The sequence below is a fragment of the Hyperolius riggenbachi genome, chromosome 2 (genome assembly GCF_040937935.1).
Source record: "Hyperolius riggenbachi isolate aHypRig1 chromosome 2, aHypRig1.pri, whole genome shotgun sequence".
Taxonomy (NCBI): domain Eukaryota; kingdom Metazoa; phylum Chordata; class Amphibia; order Anura; family Hyperoliidae; genus Hyperolius; species Hyperolius riggenbachi.
In genome coordinates, this window is record NC_090647.1 from 573,679,996 (window position 1) to 573,698,958 (window position 18,963).

The 18,963-nt window shown below is 47.1% G+C and overlaps 1 protein-coding gene and 1 long non-coding RNA gene across 3 annotated transcripts in view; one reads left to right on the plus strand and one right to left on the minus strand.

Moving 5' to 3' along the window:
- The window catches only part of VPS28 (VPS28 subunit of ESCRT-I), a 131,098-nt gene that overhangs the window by 77,673 nt on the left and 34,462 nt on the right, over positions 1–18,963 (minus strand). The window contains exons 4-7 of one of the 2 annotated variants that reach the window (XM_068271056.1): positions 17,661–17,698; positions 17,486–17,575; positions 17,289–17,394; positions 15,039–15,140 (exon numbers count right to left, since the gene is read on the minus strand). In XM_068271056.1, the coding sequence (XP_068127157.1) occupies positions 15,039–15,140; positions 17,289–17,394; positions 17,486–17,575; positions 17,661–17,698 (336 nt within the window). The remainder of the gene's footprint in view (positions 1–15,038; positions 15,141–17,288; positions 17,395–17,485; positions 17,576–17,660; positions 17,699–18,963) is intronic. The other variant, XM_068271057.1, reaches the window with a different exon arrangement.
- Positions 8,164–12,850, plus strand: LOC137547459 (uncharacterized). The gene is made up of 2 exons (XR_011026593.1): positions 8,164–8,276; positions 12,763–12,850. It is a non-coding gene; the product is annotated as an uncharacterized lncRNA (long non-coding RNA).

Genomic DNA, 18,963 nt, shown 5'->3' on the forward strand with positions numbered 1-18,963 from the left:
TCTATACAGCAGACAAGAAACCTCCTCTATACAGCAGACAAGACACCTCCTCTATACAGCAGACAAGAAACCTCCTCTATACAGCAGACAAGAAACCTCCTCTATACAGCAGACAAGACACCTCCTCTATACAGCAGACAAGAAACCTCCTCTATACAGCAGACAAGAAACCTCCTCTATACAGCAGACAAGACACCTCCTCTATACAGGAGACAAGCACACAGCAGACAAGACACCTCCTCTATACAGCAGACAAGACGCCTCCTCTATACAGCAGACAAGACGCCTCCTCTATACAGCAGACAAGACACCTCCTCTATACAGCAGACAAGAAACCTCCTCTATACAGCAGACAAGAAACCTCCTCTATACAGCAGACAAGAAACCTCCTCTATACAGCAGACAAGAAACCTCCTCTATACAGCAGACAAGAAACCTCCTCTATACAGCAGACAAGAAACCTCCTCTATACAGCAGACAAGAAACCTCCTCTATACAGCAGACAAGAAACCTCCTCTATACAGCAGACAAGACACCTCCTCTATACAGCAGACAAGAAACCTCCTCTATACAGCAGACAAGAAACCTCCTCTACACAGCAAATAAGAAACCTGCTCTATACAGCAGATAAGAAACCTCCTCTATACAGCAGACAAGACACCTCCTCTATACAGCAGACAAGACACCTGCTCTATACAGCAGACAAGACACCTCCTCTATACAGCAGACAAGACACCTCCTCTATACAGCAGACAAGACACCTCCTCTATACAGCAGACAAACACACAGCAGACAAGACACCTCCTCTATACAGCAGACAAAACACCTCCTCTATACAGCAGACAAGAAACCTCCTCTATACAGCAGACAAGAAACCTCCTCTATACAGCAGACAAGAAACCTCCTCTATACAGCAGACAAGAAACCTCCTATATACAGCAGACAAGAAACCTCCTCTATACAGCAGACAAGACACCTCCTCTATACAGCAGACAAGCACACAGCAGACAAGACACCTCCTCTATACAGCAGACAAGAAACCTCCTCTATACAGCAGACAAGAAACCTCCTCTATACAGCAGACAAGAAACCTCCTCTATACAGCAGACAAGAAACCTCCTCTATACAGCAGACAAGAAACCTCCTCTATACAGCAGACAAGAAACCTGATCTATACAGCAGACAAGAAACCTGATCTATACAGCAGACAAGAAACCTCATCTATACAGCAGACAAGAAACCTCATCTATACAGCAGACAAGAAACCTCATCTATACAGCAGACAAGAAACCTCATCTATACAGCAGACAAGACACCTCCTCTATACAGCAGACAAGACACCTCCTCTATACAGCAGACAAGACACCTCCTCTATACAGCAGACAAGACACCTCCTCTATACAGCAGACAAGAAACCTGATCTATACAGCAGACAAGAAACCTCCTCTATACAGCAGATAAGAAACCTCCTCTATACAGCAGATAAGAAACCTCCTCTATACAGCAGATAAGAAACCTCCTCTATACAGCAGATAAGAAACCTCCTCTATACAGCAGATAAGAAACCTCCTCTATACAGCAGATAAGAAACCTCCTCTATACAGCAGATAAGAAACCTCCTCTATACAGCAGACAAGAAACCTGATCTATACAGCAGACAAGAAACCTGCTCTATACAGCAGATAAGAAACCTCCTCTATACAGCAGACAAGACGCCTCCTCTATACAGCAGACAAGACGCCTCCTCTATACAGCAGACAAGACGCCTCCTCTATACAGCAGACAAGACGCCTCCTCTATACAGCAGACAAGACACCTCCTCTATACAGCAGACAAGACACCTCCTCTATACAGCAGACAAGACGCCTCCTCTATACAGCAGACAAGACGCCTCCTCTATACAGCAGACAAGACGCCTCCTCTATACAGCAGACAAGACACCTCCTCTATACAGCAGACAAGACGCCTCCTCTATACAGCAGACAAGACGCCTCCTCTATACAGCAGACAAGACGCCTCCTCTATACAGCAGACAAGACGCCTCCTCTATACAGCAGACAAGACACCTCCTCTATACAGCAGACAAGACGCCTCCTCTATACAGCAGACAAGACACCTCCTCTATACAGCAGACAAGACACCTCCTCTATACAGCAGACAAGACACCTCCTCTATACAGCAGACAAGACACCTCCTCTATACAGCAGACAAGACACCTCCTCTATACAGCAGACAAGACGCCTCCTCTATACAGCAGACAAGAAACCTCCTCTATACAGCAGACAAGCACACAGCAGACAAGACACCTCCTCTATACAGCAGACAAGACACCTCCTCTATACAGCAGACAAGACACCTCCTCTATACAGCAGACAAGACACCTCCTCTATACAGCAGACAAGACACCTCCTCTATACAGCAGACAAGAAACCTCCTCTATACAGCAGACAAGACACCTCCTCTATACAGCAGACAAGAAACCTCCTCTATACAGCAGACAAGAAACCTCCTCTATACAGCAGACAAGAAACCTCCTCTATACAGCAGACAAGAAACCTCCTCTATACAGCAGACAAGACACCTCCTCTATACAGCAGACAAGCACACAGCAGACAAGACACCTCCTCTATACAGCAGACAAGAAACCTCCTCTATACAGCAGACAAGAAACCTCCTCTATACAGCAGACAAGAAACCTCCTCTATACAGCAGACAAGAAACCTCCTCTATACAGCAGACAAGAAACCTCCTCTATACAGCAGACAAGAAACCTCCTCTATACAGCAGACAAGAAACCTCCTCTATACAGCAGACAAGAAACCTCCTCTATACAGCAGACAAGAAACCTCCTCTATACAGCAGACAAGACACCTCCTCTATACAGCAGACAAGAAACCTCCTCTATACAGCAGACAAGAAACCTCCTCTACACAGCAAATAAGAAACCTGCTCTATACAGCAGATAAGAAACCTCCTCTATACAGCAGACAAGACACCTCCTCTATACAGCAGACAAGACACCTGCTCTATACAGCAGACAAGACACCTCCTCTATACAGCAGACAAGACACCTCCTCTATACAGCAGACAAGACACCTCCTCTATACAGCAGACAAACACACAGCAGACAAGACACCTCCTCTATACAGCAGACAAAACACCTCCTCTATACAGCAGACAAGACACCTCCTCTATACAGCAGACAAGACGCCTCCTCTATACAGCAGACAAGAAACCTCCTCTATACAGCAGACAAGCACACAGCAGACAAGACACCTCCTCTATACAGCAGACAAGACACCTCCTCTATACAGCAGACAAGACACCTCCTCTATACAGCAGACAAGACACCTCCTCTATACAGCAGACAAGACACCTCCTCTATACAGCAGACAAGAAACCTCCTCTATACAGCAGACAAGACACCTCCTCTATACAGCAGACAAGAAACCTCCTCTATACAGCAGACAAGAAACCTCCTCTATACAGCAGACAAGAAACCTCCTCTATACAGCAGACAAGAAACCTCCTCTATACAGCAGACAAGACACCTCCTCTATACAGCAGACAAGCACACAGCAGACAAGACACCTCCTCTATACAGCAGACAAGAAACCTCCTCTATACAGCAGACAAGAAACCTCCTCTATACAGCAGACAAGAAACCTCCTCTATACAGCAGACAAGAAACCTCCTCTATACAGCAGACAAGAAACCTCCTCTATACAGCAGACAAGAAACCTCCTCTATACAGCAGACAAGAAACCTCCTCTATACAGCAGACAAGACACCTCCTCTATACAGCAGACAAGACACCTCCTCTATACAGCAGACAAGAAACCTCCTCTATACAGCAGACAAGAAACCTCCTCTACACAGCAAATAAGAAACCTGCTCTATACAGCAGATAAGAAACCTCCTCTATACAGCAGACAAGAAACCTCCTCTATACAGCAGACAAGACACCTGCTCTATACAGCAGACAAGACACCTCCTCTATACAGCAGACAAGACACCTCCTCTATACAGCAGACAAGACACCTCCTCTATACAGCAGACAAACACACAGCAGACAAGACACCTCCTCTATACAGCAGACAAAACACCTCCTCTATACAGCAGACAAGAAACCTCCTCTATACAGCAGACAAGAAACCTCCTCTATACAGCAGACAAGAAACCTCCTCTATACAGCAGACAAGAAACCTCCTCTATACAGCAGACAAGAAACCTCCTCTATACAGCAGACAAGAAACCTCCTATATACAGCAGACAAGACACCTCCTCTATACAGCAGACAAGCACACAGCAGACAAGACACCTCCTCTATACAGCAGACAAGAAACCTCCTCTATACAGCAGACAAGAAACCTCCTCTATACAGCAGACAAGAAACCTCCTCTATACAGCAGACAAGAAACCTCCTCTATACAGCAGACAAGAAACCTCCTCTATACAGCAGACAAGAAACCTGATCTATACAGCAGACAAGAAACCTGATCTATACAGCAGACAAGAAACCTGATCTATACAGCAGACAAGAAACCTCATCTATACAGCAGACAAGAAACCTCATCTATACAGCAGACAAGAAACCTCATCTATACAGAAGACAAGAAACCTCCTCTATACAGCAGACAAGACACCTCCTCTATACAGCAGACAAGACACCTCCTCTATACAGCAGACAAGACACCTCCTCTATACAGCAGACAAGACACATCCTCTATACAGCAGACAAGAAACCTCCTCTATACAGCAGATAAGAAACCTCCTCTATACAGCAGATAAGAAACCTCCTCTATACAGCAGATAAGAAACCTCCTCTATACAGCAGATAAGAAACCTCCTCTATACAGCAGATAAGAAACCTCCTCTATACAGCAGACAAGAAACCTGATCTATACAGCAGACAAGAAACCTGCTCTATACAGCAGATAAGAAACCTCCTCTATACAGCAGACAAGACGCCTCCTCTATACAGCAGACAAGACGCCTCCTCTATACAGCAGACAAGACGCCTCCTCTATACAGCAGACAAGACGCCTCCTCTATACAGCAGACAAGACGCCTCCTCTATACAGCAGACAAGACACCTCCTCTATACAGCAGACAAGACACCTCCTCTATACAGCAGACAAGACACCTCCTCTATACAGCAGACAAGACACCTCCTCTATACAGCAGACAAGACGCCTCCTCTATACAGCAGACAAGACGCCTCCTCTATACAGCAGACAAGACGCCTCCTCTATACAGCAGACAAGACGCCTCCTCTATACAGCAGACAAGACACCTCCTCTATACAGCAGACAAGACACCTCCTCTATACAGCAGACAAGACGCCTCCTCTATACAGCAGACAAGACGCCTCCTCTATACAGCAGACAAGACGCCTCCTCTATACAGCAGACAAGACACCTCCTCTATACAGCAGACAAGACGCCTCCTCTATACAGCAGACAAGACACCTCCTCTATACAGCAGACAAGACACCTCCTCTATACAGCAGACAAGACACCTCCTCTATACAGCAGACAAGACGCCTCCTCTATACAGCAGACAAGAAACCTCCTCTATACAGCAGACAAGAAACCTGCTCTATACAGCAGACAAGAAACCTCCTCTATACAGCAGACAAGCACACAGCAGACAAGACACCTCCTCTATACAGCAGACAAGACACCTCCTCTATACAGCAGACAAGACACCTCCTCTATACAGCAGACAAGACACCTCCTCTATACAGCAGACAAGACACCTCCTCTATACAGCAGACAAGACACCTCCTCTATACAGCAGACAAGAAACCTGATCTATACAGCAGATAAGAAACCTCCTCTATACAGCAGACAAGAAACCTGATCTATACAGCAGACAAGAAACCTGCTCCATACAGCAGAGAAGAAACCTGCTCCATACAGCAGACAAACCTCCTCTATACAGCAGACAAGAAACCTCCTCTATACAGCAGATAAGAAACCTCCTCTATACAGCAGATAAGAAACCTCCTCTATACAGCAGACAAGAAACCTCCTCTATACAGCAGACAAGAAACCTCCTCTATACAGCAGACAAGAAACCTCCTCTATACAGCAGACAAGAAACCTCCTCTATACAGCAGACAAGAAACCTCCTCTATACAGCAGACAAGAAACCTGCTCTATACAGCAGACAAGAAACCTGCTCTATACAGCAGACAAGACACCTCCTCTATACAGCAGACAAGACACCTCCTCTATACAGCAGACAAGACACCTCCTCTATACAGCAGACAAGACACCTCCTCTATACAGCAGACAAGACACCTCTTCTATACAGCAGACAAGAAACATCCTCTATACAGCAGACAAGAAACCTCCTCTATACAGCAGACAAGAAACCTCCTCTATACAGCAGACAAGAAACCTCCTCTATACAGCAGACAAGAAACCTCCTCTATACAGCAGACAAGAAACCTCCTCTATACAGCAGACAAGAAACCTCCTCTATACAGCAGACAAGAAACCTCCTCTATACAGCAGACAAGAAACCTGCTCTATACAGCAGATAAGAAACCTCCTCTATACAGCAGACAAGAAACCTCCTCTATACAGCAGATAGGAAACCTCCTCTATACAGCAGACAAGCACACAGCAGACAAGAAACCTCCTCTGTACAGCAGACAAGAAACCTCCTCTATACAGCAGACAAGAAACCTCCTCTATACAGCAGACAGGAAACCTGCTCCATACAGCAGAAAGGAAACCTGCTCCATACAGCAGACAAGAAACCTCCTCTATACAGCAGACAAGAAACCTCCTCTATACAGCAGACAAGAAACCTGCTCTATACAGCAAACAAGAAACCTGCTCCATACAGCAGACAAGAAACCTGCTCTATACAGCAAACAAGAAACCTGCTCTATACAGCAAACAAGAAACCTGCTCTATACAGCAGACAAGAAACCTCCTCTATACAGCAGACAAGAAACCTCCTCTACACAGCAGGCAAGAAACCTCCTCTACACAGCAGACAAGAAACCTGCTCTATACAGCAGACAAGAAACCTCCTCTATACAGCAGACAAGAAACCTGCTCTATACAGCAGACAAGAAACCTCCTCTATACAGCAAACAAGAAACCTGGGAGGGTAGGAGGCGCCCTAATGGGTACTTATAGCACGACTCTTACGTTGACAAACGAATTTAATCGGAGGACATTAGGTCAAATTAGTGGATTAGTGGTTAGTGTAGGTATGTACTGCTGGTACAAAGAGTATCAGTGTTTGTTAGGTAGTTTTTTGGTATTTGCAGAAAATGGAACGATCCTACCTTAATGAGCAGTCATTCCATAATAATTGTAAACAAACGATCTTTATTGGAGCACTCAAATAATGACTACGCGTTTCGCGGTACAATACCGCTTCATCAGGTCCTGTATCGTGCCTTAAATAAAGGAGAAGAGACATGGCGCTAAATACAGGAAACAGGCTCCCATTATAAAAGAAATGACGACATAAAAACAATTAGCAGTTAATTCAGTGGATGTATCCATAACACAAAAAGAATGGCATTTCACAATGTTTAGGACTAGATGGTTTTCTCGTATGTATGTATGTATATATATATATATATATATATATATATATATATCTCTCTCGTGGTGTGATGTAGATGAGTGTGAACCCACCTATAACACTGGAGATCTGTTCTGAGTCAAAGTAGGCTCAACATATTGCTAGAAACTACAAATGCAGGGCTATGCAAAGGGGTAAAACGGCGTAGCACTCACAATGCTATACATAGGGTGATTTGAGAGAAGAGGCTTACCTATATAGAGGATGGGATGAGGGAGGCTTGTGAGGGAGGCATGTGCGAGAGGCTTACCTATATGCAAAGCTTCCCAGATTCGGGCGCCAGTGAGCGCCGCTGCGACCGCTATCCATTTGAATGTTTAGGATGTGGACACGCAGGGTGTGGGGGCGTGGTATGTGACGTCACCCCATGTCGCGTGTGCGCGTGGCGTCACCTCGCTGCTATGCGAGGTTACGACATGCCGATGCGGAAGGCGTATATGGATGCGTCTCAAAGTGAGGCGCAGCGTGTGACGTTAGCTCGCTGTTCCGCGAGATGACGCTTAGCCAACGCGGAAGGCGTATCCCAGTCAGGGTCCGTCTCCTAGGTGACTGTGGGAGGGAAAGTTGTTAGTTCCCACTGCTCTATGTTCTCTGCCATATTATTGGAGACCGTAACGTCTCCCTAGAGAACAATTGTATCTGAGGAGGTATTGTATCTAGTAAGTAAGAAGACATGAATAACACTACTATTAAACGAGCGCAACAAATTAAAAACTGTTCTCTTAGATAAAACAGTACTCTTGGATAAAAACTGACAACTTAGAAATACCACTGGTACTAAAAACAGGATACTGGGTTATATAATAGGAAGAGAAGACATTCATTGGATGTTATACAGCTCTGATGCTCCCAGGGAGTGTGTGTGTGCAACATTAAACACTGATGTCAGATAGGGGAAGAGGGAGGGAGACGGATAGTGATATAAATAGGGTGAGAGTGGGGCTAAGGTGGGAGGGGGGGGGGGGGGGGGGGGGGGAATGTAGTATTTTTTTTAAACTTTTATAAAAAAAATTTAAAAAAAACTTGGCTGTAGGATCTGATCAGGGCTCCAAAATGTGGTCTATACACGGCCATTCAAAGGGACTAGTTCATGGAAGAAGGCGGGGTATGCTGAATTGATGTGTGGGCCCTGCCACTGGCTCACTGGGTGTAGTTCAAATCCCTTCTTATGGGCTAACAGGGTGCCAGGGAGTAGGCAATTGGACAATAAGAGGGTCTTGTGGTATAGCAAATGGTATGTGACCAGGTTGTGCCCTTTAGTGATAGTTCCATGGATCATTGGGTGGTCGGGGTATCACCCCTCTGACAGTTGTGGGGATACTCCAAATTCAGCTTTAAGGTTATTAAAGTCCTGTGGCGGTAATCTGGGGTTGGATTAGGTCTGATGTTTCAACTCGTGATAGATATTTGGACAGGAGTAGGGGAGGCCTATTACTTTCCCGCTATTGTTGCTCTTTGGTTATTATAGTCCCTGCCCGTCGCTAGTGTACTCACTTAATCTAGTTAGTTCTAGATAGGACTACTTGGAACCAATGTCTCTTTTGGTTGAGGTCTCTCTATACATGTGGTGGATCAGATGTATAGTAGATCAGATGGGCCAGTAATTATTTCGCTCAGAAGGGAAGGTGATGGGACTCTAGGGGCTGGATGGTGTAATTGGCCCTTGGATTTCTACTCTCATCAAAGATTGTGTTCAAGGCATATATTCAATCCGTCGGGTTGAAGGGTGTTTAATTTATAGATCCAGAACATCTCTCTACTCCTGAGTTTCTTCAAATGGTTATTCGTAGATTCTGGGATATGTTCTATGGGGCAAATTCTTGTTCCTTCAATCTGTTGGTTGTGGATCAATTTTAAGTGTCTTGAAAGTCCATGTTTAGTATAGCCATTGGTAATGTTCCTTCTATGCTGGCCCCATCTCGTACGGAATTGTTGGGTAGTGCGGCCTACATATTGTAGGCCGCAGGGGCATGTGACTACGTATATTACATGACTTGTTGAGCAATCCATGTTGTGTTTGATGTTGTATGTCTCTCCTGTTGTAGAGGACCCAAATTCAGTAGTTTTCACATTGATCAATTTACAACAAAGGCACCTTGGTTGCAAGCAGCATGTGACCTGGCCTTGCTGTCTATTGGTTTTGTCTCCTAGGTCACCCTGATTATTCTCTCGTAGGATGCTTGGTGCTAACTTGTTTTTAAGGGTTCTTGCCCTTCGAAAGACACACCTTGGTCTGTTGGGCAGATTCATTTTTAGCAGTGGGTCTCCTTGTAATAGGGGCCAATGTTTCCTCAAGATGTCATTTATCGACTTGTGTTGGTTGGAATAGCGGGTGATAAAGTTTACGTCTTTTTTCTCCTCTTTGGAAGTATTCCTTTGTTTTTTCGATTCCAAAAGTGTGTCTCTCTGGGTTGTTCTTGCCTTTATCCTTGCTTCTTTGGTTAGTTTTGCGGGGAAATTCCTTTCTTTGAACTTCCTCATCAGTATTTCTGATTGGGTGTCAAAGGTCCTCAGGTCACTGCAGTTTTTCCTAATTCTAAGGAATTGCCCATATGGTATATTCTGTCTCCATGGTTTGTGGTGGGAACTTTTAAAATCTATGTATGAGTTTGCATCAACAGTTTTGAAGAAATTTCTGGATTCTATTGCATTGTTCTTGTGATAAAGTGTAAGATCTAGGTAATCGATTTCTTCCTTACTGTAGTTGTATGTGAATGAGATCCCCCAGTCATTGTCGTTTAGATATTCATGGAACTTCTTTATAGATTCACAGTCTCCATCCTATATAAGGATTAGATCGTCTATGTACCTTTTATATAGGACGATATTTGATTCGAATCGATTCCCGCGGGCTAGTAGTAATTCTTCCAGTCGTCCCATCGTCAGATTTGCGTAAATGGGTGCAAAATTTGCCCCCATCGCCGTTCCTCGTTTCTGAAGGTAAATGGTTTCCTGAAATCTGAAACTATTATGAGTAAAAATGAATGTGATAGCCTGGATAAGAAAATATTTTTGTTTTATGGGTAGCTTGTTGTCTTGATTTAGATAGTGCCATACAGCTCTAAGGCCTATATTGTGGTGGATGTTGGAATAGAGCGCACAGACGTCTAGGGTTAGCCAGTGGTATCCTTCCCGCCATTCATAGTTCTTCAAAAGGTTGAGTAGATGCGTTTAATCTTTGAGAAACGAGGGGAGATTTCTCACATATGGTTGTAAGTGTAGGTCTATTAGTTCTGAGAGATGTGATGTAATGGAGTCTATACCGGCTATTATTGGTCGTCCTGGTGGGTTAGTGACAGTTTTGTGTATCTTAGGGAGGTGGTAAAAGTGTGCCTGCACCGGATCTGGTATCCATACGTAGTCTCTTTCTGCTTTGGTAATTATCCCTTCATCAAGGACCCATTTGATTAGGGTTTTCAGGGCTTCTGAGTGGTCTCGAGTTGGATCTTCTTGAAGTATTTCGTAATAGTCTTTGTCATCCAGGATTCTTCTAGCTTCTATGATGTAATCTTCCCTATCCATGATTACTATTCCCCCACCCTTATCCGCAGGTTTGATGACAACTTCTTTGTTGGCCTCTAGATCTTTAATGGCTTTCTCCTCTGTTCGGGTTAGGTTCCGCTTCCCTTCTTTACTCTCTAGGTTCCTGAAATCCTCCATTACCTGCTTGTAAAATGCTTCTACGTATGGACCCTTGTGTGTAGTAGGGTAGAATTTGGACGGATTCTTCAGGCTAGTATAGACATACTTCTCCAGAGATAATTCTTCATGGTCCACAAATGTGGTCATCTGTTGTTCCTCTGAGTTCGTTATTATGGGACTTGTTATCCTATCTCTAGTAGATCTCTGCTTCTGCAGGGTTTTATTACAGAAATATCTCTTGAGAGTTAATTTACGTACAAAGCTATTTAGATCTAAAAATAGTTCATATACGTTGGAAGGTTTTGAGGGGCAGAAGGAGAGTCCCTTGCGAGAGAACCCCCTCTTCTGTGGTACTTAATTTGTAATTAGATAAATTGAAGATGCTTCTTGGTTGTTCTCGAGGCCTCTCCTACTTTTAGATTGATCTTTTTCTGTTTGCCCTTTTTGCCGCCTCGTCTGCCTCTCTTCCTGGGCTTTGGGCTGGTCTTTTCTGTGCCCTTAATGGCGATGAGATGGTTAGTGGGGCGAGAAGGCTCAGTGGGTCTGTCATCCTTTGTTTCAGTGGTGGCGTCTCTCCCATTACTGTGGGCAGCTCTAAAAAAAGACGATGAGGAGGTGCCCCCAGTGGAGTATGATTCTGAGCTACTGATAGGTTCCTGGCTGGGGCGGAAGAACTCGACGATGTGTCTTTCTTGTAGTTTCTTTTCCGCTTGTATCCTTCTTGGTAGTCTGGAGAATTTCTGGCCCTGTTGTTTATTCTGCGTTCTCTCTGGTAGTGGTCGTGGTTCCGGTATAGTTCTAACTTCTTCTTCTCTACTGGAGCGTGAAGGAGCCTCGATCTCTCCCAGAGTATACACCTCGTGGGTACTGAGTTCCAGGAGTCCTCTGGCAACTGGAGATGTAGTGATGGATTTAGGAGTGGTAGGTATTCTGTCCCTTGGTCTCATGGCCACTGGGGTACTGTAGATTTCGGAATCTTCGTCTAATTCAGGTTCCTCTCCTCTTGCTTCTCCTAATCCTACTTCTTTATCTTCTCTTTCTTCTTCATCTTCTCCTTCTTCTTCTTCCTCCTGTTTTTCTCCTTCTGGTTTTTTGTCTTCCTTTACGGTCTTTGGTATTGAGACTGATGGTTTGTATGTTGTTTCCTGATGTTTAATTCTCTGTACCGGATCTTTTGTGGTTGGCTTGCTACGTCTCGGAGTATGTTGTTGAACTTATTGGGGTTTCCCTCTTTGAACAGGTTTGTTGCTGGGGCCATATTTGACATCCCTTCATGTTGTTGGAGTCTACATCAGACACCACGAGAGAGAGAGATATATATACATACGAGAAAACCATCTAGTCCTAAACATTGTGAAATGCCATTCTTTTTGTGTTATGGATACATCCACTGAATTAACTGCTAATTGTTTTTATGTTATTGTTTTTATGTCGTCATTTCTTTTATAATGGGAGCCTGTTTCCTGTATTTAGCGCCATGTCTCTTCTCCTTTTTTATTTAAGGCACGATACACGACCTGATGAAGCAGTATTGTACCGCGAAACGCGTAGTCATTATTTGAGTGCTCCAATAAAGATCGTTTGTTTACAATTATTATGGAATGACTGCTCATTAAGGTAGGATCGTTCCATTTTCTGCAAATACCAAAAAACTACCTAACAAACACTGATACTCTTTGTACCAGCAGTACATACCTACACTAACCACTAATCCACTAATTTGACCTAATGTCCTCCGATTAAATTCGTTTGTCGACGTAAGAGTCGTGCTATAAGTACCCATTAGGGCGCCTCCTACCCTCCCGTGTTGCAAAAAAAAAACCCCTCCAAGGATCAGGGGTCACCACCTGGCAGGTGGTAATCTTCTTCAAAGGAGCTGCGACCATTGAGATTACCCCACAAGGCCGAGTGGGGACGGTACTTCCCCACATGCGATTCAGACTGGTTGCCTCATACGCAACCCAGCTTTGTGAGTATATTTGATCATTTCTTACCTACAGACGTAACCACACGTGAGATACTACACCAGATTGGGCTCCCGGTGTCTTCCCGTCCTTTTTTCTATCCTTTCAGCACATACGTCAAACAAGAAACCTGCTCTATACAGCAGACAAGCACACAGCAGACAAGAAACCTCCTCCATACAGCAGACAAGAAACCTCCTCCATACAGCAGACAAGAAACCTCCTCCATACAGCAGACAAGAAACCTCCTCCATACAGCAGACAAGAAACCTGCTCCATACAGCAGACAAGAAACCTGCTCTATACAGCAGACAAGACACATCCTCTATACAGCAGACAAGAAACCTGCTCTATACAGCAGACAAGAAACCTGCTCTATACAGCAGACAAGAAACCTGCTCTATACAGCAGACAAGAAACCTGCTCTATACAGCAGACAAGAAACCTGCTCTATACAGCAGACAAGAAACCTGCTCTATACAGCAGACAAGAAACCTGCTCTATACAGCAGACAAGAAACCTGCTCTATACAGCAGACAAGAAACCTGCTCTATACAGCAGACAAGAAACCTGCTCTATACAGCAGACAAGAAACCTGCTCTATACAGCAGACAAGAAACCTGCTCTATACAGCAGACAAGAAACCTGCTCTATACAGCAGACAAGAAACCTGCTCTATACAGCAGACAAGAAACCTGCTCTATACAGCAGACAAGAAACCTGCTCTATACAGCAGACAAGAAACCTGCTCTATACAGCAGACAAGAAACCTGCTCTATACAGCAGACAAGAAACCTGCTCCATACAGCAGACAAGAAACCTGCTCCATACAGCAGACAAGAAACCTGCTCCATACAGCAGACAAGAAACCTGCTCCATACAGCAGACAAGAAACCTGCTCCATACAGCAGACAAGAAACCTGCTCCATACAGCAGACAAGAAACCTGCTCCATACAGCAGACAAGAAACCTGCTCCATACAGCAGACAAGAAACCTGCTCTATACAGCAGACAAGCACACAGCAGACAAGACACCTGCTCTATACAACAGACAAGAAACCTCCTCTATACAGCAGACAAGAAACCTGCTCTATACAGCAGACAAGAAACCTGCTCTATACAGCAGACAAGACACATCCTCTATACAGCAGACAAGAAACCTCCTCTATACAGCAGACCAGAAACCTCCTCTATACAGCAAACAAGAAACCTGCTCTATACAGCAGACAAGAAACCTGCTCTATACAGCAGACAAGAAACCTGCTCTATACAGCAGACAAGAAACCTGCTCTATACAGCAGACAAGAAACCTGCTCTATACAGCAGACAAGAAACCTGCTCTATACAGCAGACAAGAAACCTGCTCCATACAGCAGACAAGAAACCTGCTCCATACAGCAGACAAGAAACCTGCTCCATACAGCAGACAAGAAACCTGCTCTATACAGCAGACAAGAAACCTGCTCTATACAGCAGACAAGAAACCTGCTCTATACAGCAGACAAGAAACCTGCTCTATACAGCAGACAAGAAACCTGCTCTATACAGCAGACAAGAAACCTGCTCTATACAGCAGACAAGAAACCTGCTCCATACAGCAGACAAGAAACCTCCTCTATACAGCAGACAAGAAACCTCCTCTATACAGCAGACAAGCACACAGCAGACAAGAAACCTGCTCTATACATCGGTTTCCAGCAGCTCACATGATATTAGAGGTCACCAAACACTGTAGGGTGCTAAAAAAAACAAATTCCACTCTAAGACAAACAATGATTGCAGTTCACAAATACTTCCAAAGGGTGGCGCACTCACAGAGACAATGTCTGCTATGCAGCGGTTTAGGTTTCCCTTATCATCCTTTATGGTGATTGGTCGATCTTCTTTAATGCGCTCCATGGCAAGGGGACAATCCAGCTGTGTGGAATACATACACATTAATCTGTAAGAGAGAGGGATCAGAGAGGGGATACAGAGCAGGAGAGCAGGGAGGGAGCAGATGGTGCAGGGAGGGGATACAGAGCAGGAGAGCAGGGAGGGAGGAGATGGTGCAGGGAGGGGATACAGAGCAGGAGAGCAGGGAGGGAGCAGATGGTGCAGGGAGGGGATACAGAGCAGGAGAGCAGGGAGGGAGGAGATGGTGCAGGGAGGAAATACAGAGCAGGAGAGCAGGGAGGGAGCAGATGGTGCAGGGAGGGGATACAGAGCAGGAGAGCAGGGAGGGAGCAGATGGTGCAGGGAGGGGATACAGAGCAGGAGAGCAGGGAGGGAGGAGATGGTGCAGGGAGGAAATACAGAGCAGGAGAGCAGGGAGGGAGCAGATGGTGCAGGGAGGGGACACAGAGCAGGAGAGCAGGGAGGGAGCAGATGGTGCAGGGAGGGGATACAGAGCAGGAGAGCAGGGAGGGAGGAGATGGTGCAGGGAGGGGATACAGAGCAGGAGAGCAGGGAGGGAGGAGATGGTGCAGGGAGGGGATACAGAGCAGGAGAGCAGGGAGGGAGCAGATGGTGCAGGGAGGGGACACAGAGCAGGAGAGCAGGGAGGGAGCAGATGGTGCAGGGAGGGGATACAAAGCAGGAGAGCAGGGAGGGAGCAGATGGTGCAGGGAGGGGATACAGAGCAGGAGAGCAGGGAGGGAGCAGATAGTGCAGGGAGGGGACACAGAGCAGGAGAGCAGGGAGGGAGCAGATGGTGCAGGGAGGGGATACAGAGCAGGAGAGCAGGGAGGGAGCAGATGGTGCAGGGAGGGGATACAGAGCAGGAGAGCAGGGAGGGAGCAGATGGTGCAGGGAGGGGACACAGAGCAGGAGAGCAGGGAGGGAGCAGATGGTGCAGGGAGGGGACACAGAGCAGGAGAGCAGGGAGGGAGCAGATGGTGCAGGGAGGGGACACGGAGCAGGAGAGCAGGAGGGAACAGATGGTGCAGGGAGGGGATACAGAGCAGGAGAGCAGGGAGGGAGCAGAGGGGGAGGAAACGCGGTGGGCCATGGAGCTGGAGAGCAGGGAGGGAGCAGAGGGGGAGGGGATGTGGTGAGCTATGGAGAGTAGATGGTGCAGGGAGGGGACAACGAGCAGGAGAGCAGGGAGAGAGCAGATGGGGCAGGGAGGGGACAACGAGCAGGAGAGCAGGGAGGGAGCAAATGGGGCAGGGTGTGAGCAGATGGTGCAGGGAGGAGACAACGAGCAGGAGAGCAGGGAGGGAGCAGATGGTGCAGGGAGGGGACACAGAGCAGGGAGGGAGCAGATGGTGCAGGGAGGGGACACAGAGCAGGAGAGCAGGGAGGGAGCAGATGGTGCAGGGAGGGGACAACGAGCAGGAGAGCAGGGAGGGAGCAGAGGGGGAGGGGACGTGGTGAGCAGTCCTGGAGCAGAGGGGGAGGGGACGTGGTGAGCAGTATGGAGCAGGAGAGCAGACAGGGAGCAGATGGTGCAGGGAGGGGACACCGAGCAGGAGAGCAGGGAGGGAACATAGAGCAGGAGAGCAGGGAGGGAGCAGATAGGGAGCAGATGGTGCAGGGAGGGGATACAGAGCAGGGAGGGAGCAGATGGTGCAGGGAGGGGACACAGAGCATGAGAGCAGGGAGGGAGCAGATGGTGCAGGGAGGGGACAATGAGCAGGAGAGCAGGGAGTGAGCAGATGGTGCAGGGAGGGGATACAGAGCAGGAGAGCAGGGAGGGAGCAGATGGTGCAGGGAGGGGATACAGAGCAGGAGAGCAGGGAGGGAGCAGATGGTGCAGGGAGGGGATACAGAGCAGGAGAGCAGGGAGTGAACAGATGGTGCAGGGAGGGGACAATGAGCAGGAGAGCAGGGAGGGAGCAGATGGTGCAGGGAGGGGATACAGAGCAGGGAGGGAGTAGAGGGGGAGGGGACGTGGTGAGCTATGGAGCAGGAGAGCAGACAGGGAGCAGATGGTGCAGGGAGGGGACACCGAGCAGGAGAGCAGGGAGGGAGCAGATAGGGAGCAGATGGTGCAGGGAGGGGATACAGAGCAGGAGAGCAGGGAGGGAGCAGAGATTTAAATACAATCATAATTCACAGACTATTGGCTAGAGTTGGCCTCACCCGGTATTTTCGGCAGAAGTCATCTATAGAGCCAACCTCAGCTCCTTGGACCTGCTTGAAGGCGGCTTTGTATTGGACCAGGAGGCGGGAGCAGGCGGCTGTGTACCTGGAAAGGGGATTGCACTTATAGCTGGTGTACTCAATCCCGATGATACAATCCCCCCCACACAAGCAGACATTAGTAATGGGGGACTTACTCGCTGGGGGACACACAGTCTTTAATATATGCCTTCTCCAGGGCCTGCAAGGTCTTCACCACAGCAAAGAGTTCAGCCATATTATCATACCTGCATATCAGAGAGAAAAAGCACATGATTGGTGGTAGTCACCTCCTGAGATCTCATGGTGGTACAATCCAGGAAGTGGTCATACTTCTCTCTCTCCCGGGCGTTCTTGTAGAGCTTCACTTCCTGCAACACACAAACACAAGCTGCAATAAACAGTATATCACAGTATATAAACACAATATCCCCAACACTGCGCCTAATGTACTCCCTGAGGCCTCTATCCCTGACAACACTGCACCTAATGTACTCCCTGAGGAGTCTATCCCCCAACACTGCACCTAATGTACTCCCTGAGGAGTCTATCCCCCAACACTGCACCTAATGTACTCCCTGAGGACTCTATCCCCAACACTGCACCTAATGTACTCCCTGAGGCCTCTATCCCTAACACTGCACCTAATGTACTCCCTGAGGCCTCTATCCCCAACACTGCACCTAATGTACTCCCTGAGGCCTCTATCCCCAACACTGCACCTAATGTACTCCCTGAGGCCTCTATCCCCAACACTGCACCTAATGTACTCCCTGAGGCCTCTATCCCCAACACTGCACCTAATGTACTCCCTGAGGCCTCTATCCCCAACACTGCACCTAATGTACTCCCTGAGGAGTCTATCCCCCAACACTGCACCTAATGTACTCCCTGAGGCCTCTATCCCTGACAACACTGCACCTAATGTACTCCCTAAGGCCAATATCCCCAAACACTGCACCTAATGTACTCCCTGGGGACTCTATCCCCAACACTGCACCTAATGTACTCCCTGAGGCCAATATCCCCAAACACTGCACCTAATGTACTCCCTGAGGCCTCTATCCCCAACACTGCACCTAATGTACTCCCTGAGGCCTCTATCCCCAACACTGCACCTAATGTACTCCCTGAGGCCTCTATCCCCAACACTGCACCTAATGTACTCCCTGAGGCCTCTATCCCCAACACTGCACCTAATTTACTCCCTGAGGCCAATATCCCCAAACACTGCACCTAATGTACTCCCTGAGGCCAATATCCCCAACACTGCACCTAATGTACTCCCTGAGGACTCAATCCCCAACACTGCACCTAATGTACTCCCTGAGGCCTCTATCCCTAACACTGCACCTAATGTACTCCCTGAGGAGTCTATCCCCCAACACTGCACCTAATGTACTCCCTGAGGCCTCTATCCCTGACAACACTGCACCTAATGTACTCCCTAAGGCCAATATCCCCAAACACTGCACCTAATGTACTCCCTGGGGACTCTATCCCCAACACTGCACCTAATGTACTCCCTGAGGCCTCTATCCCTGACAACACTGCACCTAATGTACTCCCTAAGGCCAATATCCCCAAACACTGCACCTAATGTACTCCCTGGGGACTCTATCCCCAACACTGCACC